General features: G+C 35.5%; 1 protein-coding gene across 1 annotated transcript; it reads right to left on the minus strand.

The window, feature by feature from the left end:
- Positions 1-341: 341 nt before the first annotated feature.
- Positions 342-1,292, minus strand: LOC118907745 (olfactory receptor 14I1-like). The gene has a single exon (XM_036876685.2). It carries the CDS (start codon positions 1,290-1,292, stop codon positions 342-344), a length of 951 nt encoding a protein of 316 aa, XP_036732580.2.
- Between the last annotated feature and the right edge of the window lie 2,454 nt (positions 1,293-3,746).

Genomic DNA, 3,746 nt, shown 5'->3' on the forward strand with positions numbered 1-3,746 from the left:
AGAACTGATTTTTCATCTCAGCTTTACAAAAAAATCAGTGCACATGTGAGGAAATAAATTTAACATTTTAGATCTTTATTCACTTGCAAAATCATGGGATGAAACTACATGAACAAGCACTACATACTGCATAACAATTAGTGTTTAAAAACAGTGGCTACAAGAAATAATAGCTCATTTTATTCAAACAGGTATTTTGTTCACACGATTTACTTCAAATTTATTAATACATCCATCTCTCTTTTATTCAATGACCACACTACTAATATGTAACTTTAAAATTAAAGTTAATATTTTTGTACACATTATCCCACATTGATTAGAGCAACATTAATTTCTGCTTAAGAAATAAAATTGCTTCTATGGAACTGGAAAGCTTTCTTTAACATTCTATGCACAGCAGTCTTAATCTCCCTGTTCCTCAGGCTAAAGATGAAGGGGTTGACTAAGGGGGACACCATGGAGTAGAACATAGCTGTGAGGAGGGTTTGAATGCTTGATGAGTTTGAAACAGGGCCTAAGCACGCAAACATTCCAGAAATTATAAACAGAGTAAGTGTAGCTATCTGGGGGGAGCAGGTGGACAAAGCTTTGTTCTGGGCGTCCATAGAATGCATGTGCAGCACGGTTGAAAAGATGTGAACATATGAGGCAAATAAGATGACAAAGCCAAGTAATACAAAGCAGACACTGACAGCAAGGACCACAAACTCAGAAAATTGCACAGCCTGGGATGAAATGCTCATAACTTGAGGTACATCACAGAAAAACTGGTGAATCACATTGGACTTTGTGAAGGGATGTCTGAACATGGTCCCTGTGTGGACAGCAGAATAGACCAGCCCACTGGCCCATGAGCCACATGCCACCTGTGTGCAGAAACGGGGGCTCACAGTGGACCCATAGTGCAGAGGGTGACAGATGGCGACATAGCGGTCATAGGACATGACCACAAGGAAGAAGAACTCTTCAGATCCAAAGAAAATAAATAGGAAAGTCTGGGCAGCACATGCACTAAGAGAAATCACTTTATGACCCATCAAAGAATTTGTGATGGATTTGGGAACAGTAACGGAGATGTATCCAAAATCTATAAAGGATAAATTGCCCATAAAAAAGTACATGGGGAAGTGAAGATGTGGATCTATAACAATGATGGTAAATGTCACTAGATTTCCAGCCAGGGCAGCCAAATAAATCACTAAGAATATCAAACCTTGCAAGATTTGGAGCTCCTGGGAGCTTGAGACGTCCATCAGGAGGAATTCTGTGAAGATGGTGAGGTTGTCCATATCTGCTAACATACTTCAGAAACCTGTAGTCAATTGCAAAGGGATAAGATGGTATCAGCAACAAATTGGTGAGAGATCAATTATGTCCTTATATGCAGTAAATCTGTGGTATAAATTGGTTTACTGAATTAAATATGCACAACTCATATACAAAGCTTTTACCTTGAAGAGTGCTTATTAATTAATAAAATGAAATAACCAAGGTATAATAAATACAATAAAGTTAAATATTAAATACTGTCTATATACCTTCAAAAATCTGTTTTGTCCAATGGGGTATAAAAATCAAAATAGACTCCAAATAAGGAATGAGCAGGAAGGGTAAATGCAGATATGATGATGACTGAGACGTGAGGTCTCTCTCCCACATATCGGTACTTCTCACAAAGACTTGCTCCCGTAACTCTTCAATACCATACTCTTCAATTTCCTTCATCAGGCACACCAGAGTCCTTTCTTGAAGGTGAAAGGACTTTTACTCTACGCCACATGAGATAACATGCATTGGGTTCTTCTGTTTTAGTAGGTGATCTCTCTCTGAAAGGCAATGTTTTATTTGTACCCCTGGGAAGTCCCAGGAGACTAGTAATTTCACCTTTCTGAAATGCAAAAGGCTCTTCAGCATCTCGTTTTCTGCAGATATTTTGGCCAGTCCACTGAGATTAATTAAATCAGCAAAAGTCCATTTTTAGAGATGATATTTGAAACACATTTCATAAAACTTGAGAAAGCACCAATCCTTTAATGGTTCATGGGTCAACAGTAGCTTAATAATTAAATTTATAAAATGTGTGTTAATAGAGTCAAATAAATATCATATGTCTTAACTTCTTTTGTTAAGCAAAGCAAAACAGAATAAACAACAGCAGACTCAGAAACACTGAGTAGTGACTAGTGGTTGCCATGGGGGAGCAATTTGTGTGGATGGATTGGGAGGGTGAGGAGGATAAAAGAGGACAAAATGTCTCTATCATAATGTAAGTTGATTAAAGGGATAGTAATAAAACATGAAGAATATAGTCAATGGGTCTCTAACATCTTTCTATGTTGACAGATAGCAACCACATTAGTGGGAATGAGGATTTAATCTTATGTGTAACTGTTCAACCACTGTGTTTCATAGTTGAAGCCAATATAAGATCATATATCAATAATACTTCAATTAAAAAAATTAGGTGTGTTCAACTTTCATATCTGAATTAAACTAAACAAAAGTGTCTGATGCAGACCCAAATTCACCCTTATAAGTGGGGAAGTTACTGCTATAATTTTGAAAATTGGCTGCCACAGGATGAAAAATGGAAATGGCTATTATATATGACAATGTAAATTATTACCTATGCAAGGAGGAGTCCCTGATGAGTAGCTAATGCAAAGGTTGTAATGAAAAAAGTCAAATGGACAAAATATTAAGGTTATTCTGAAACTGTCATGAAGAATGAGTAGAAAAATCTTGAATAAATCCTAGGAGAAAAACTTCAAAATTATATATTCTAATAACCACAATACCAATAAGAGTGGTATTAACAAGACAAATATATGAAGAATAGTACCTGGCTTTGGGATATGTAGTAATCAAAAGGAAATGAGTATAGAAGGCAAAAATGATTTAAAAACATATAGTGTACTTTTCACTGTTGAACAATTTAACAGGCACATTGAATTAACAATTATTAAAAATTCCTAGGGCTGAAATGTCCTCAGAAGTTCTTTGTGGCAATTTCAGGAGAATGGATGATGCCTGTGGACCACTTCAGACCTTATCGTGGCAGCACCCAGAGTTTAGAAGGCCTGCTGTAGTCTCCTTGCCCCGGGAACATCTCTTTGCTCTAGCACAAGCTGACACTCTGTCCAAAGTTTCTTCTTTCTGATTTTCTCTCAGCTGAGAAACAATTTCCACTTTCTGGTTAATTTTGGTTATAGGTTTTTTTTCTAGTTTTTATGCTATTATTTATAATTCATAAAGAATCTGTCTTAATAAATATCTTCACAATCAATAAATTACTACCCCATTTTATACTTTCCATGCTGTAAATTGTTTTTTTTAAGTCATTGATTTGACTTAAAAACTTAAAGCTAACACAAAAGTTTTGACTCAGGTTTGCATAAAATATTTCCCAATATTTGAATGAGACTATTCCACTGTTAATAATTAATTAAATGGTAAAAATTGCTCCTACTACTGTAATATTCAGCTAATTAAAACAGACAAAAGCCTGAGTAACCATACCACCAGCACTATCATGAAAGCAGTAAATCCAGTTTCCTAACCACCAGGACACACAGTGCGTCTCTAAGTAGTTGTCTAGACATCAAGCTAGATATGCCAATAGTTTTAGAATTATTTTCTCAGTCTAATATATTTACAGTTCTTTCCTAATATTATTTCTATATTTAATAAAGTCTAAAACCAGTTCATCTTGAGTGAATTGGTATACTTAAAGGAGTTACATA

This window comes from Manis pentadactyla, chromosome 13, assembly GCF_030020395.1.
Source record: "Manis pentadactyla isolate mManPen7 chromosome 13, mManPen7.hap1, whole genome shotgun sequence".
Taxonomy (NCBI): domain Eukaryota; kingdom Metazoa; phylum Chordata; class Mammalia; order Pholidota; family Manidae; genus Manis; species Manis pentadactyla.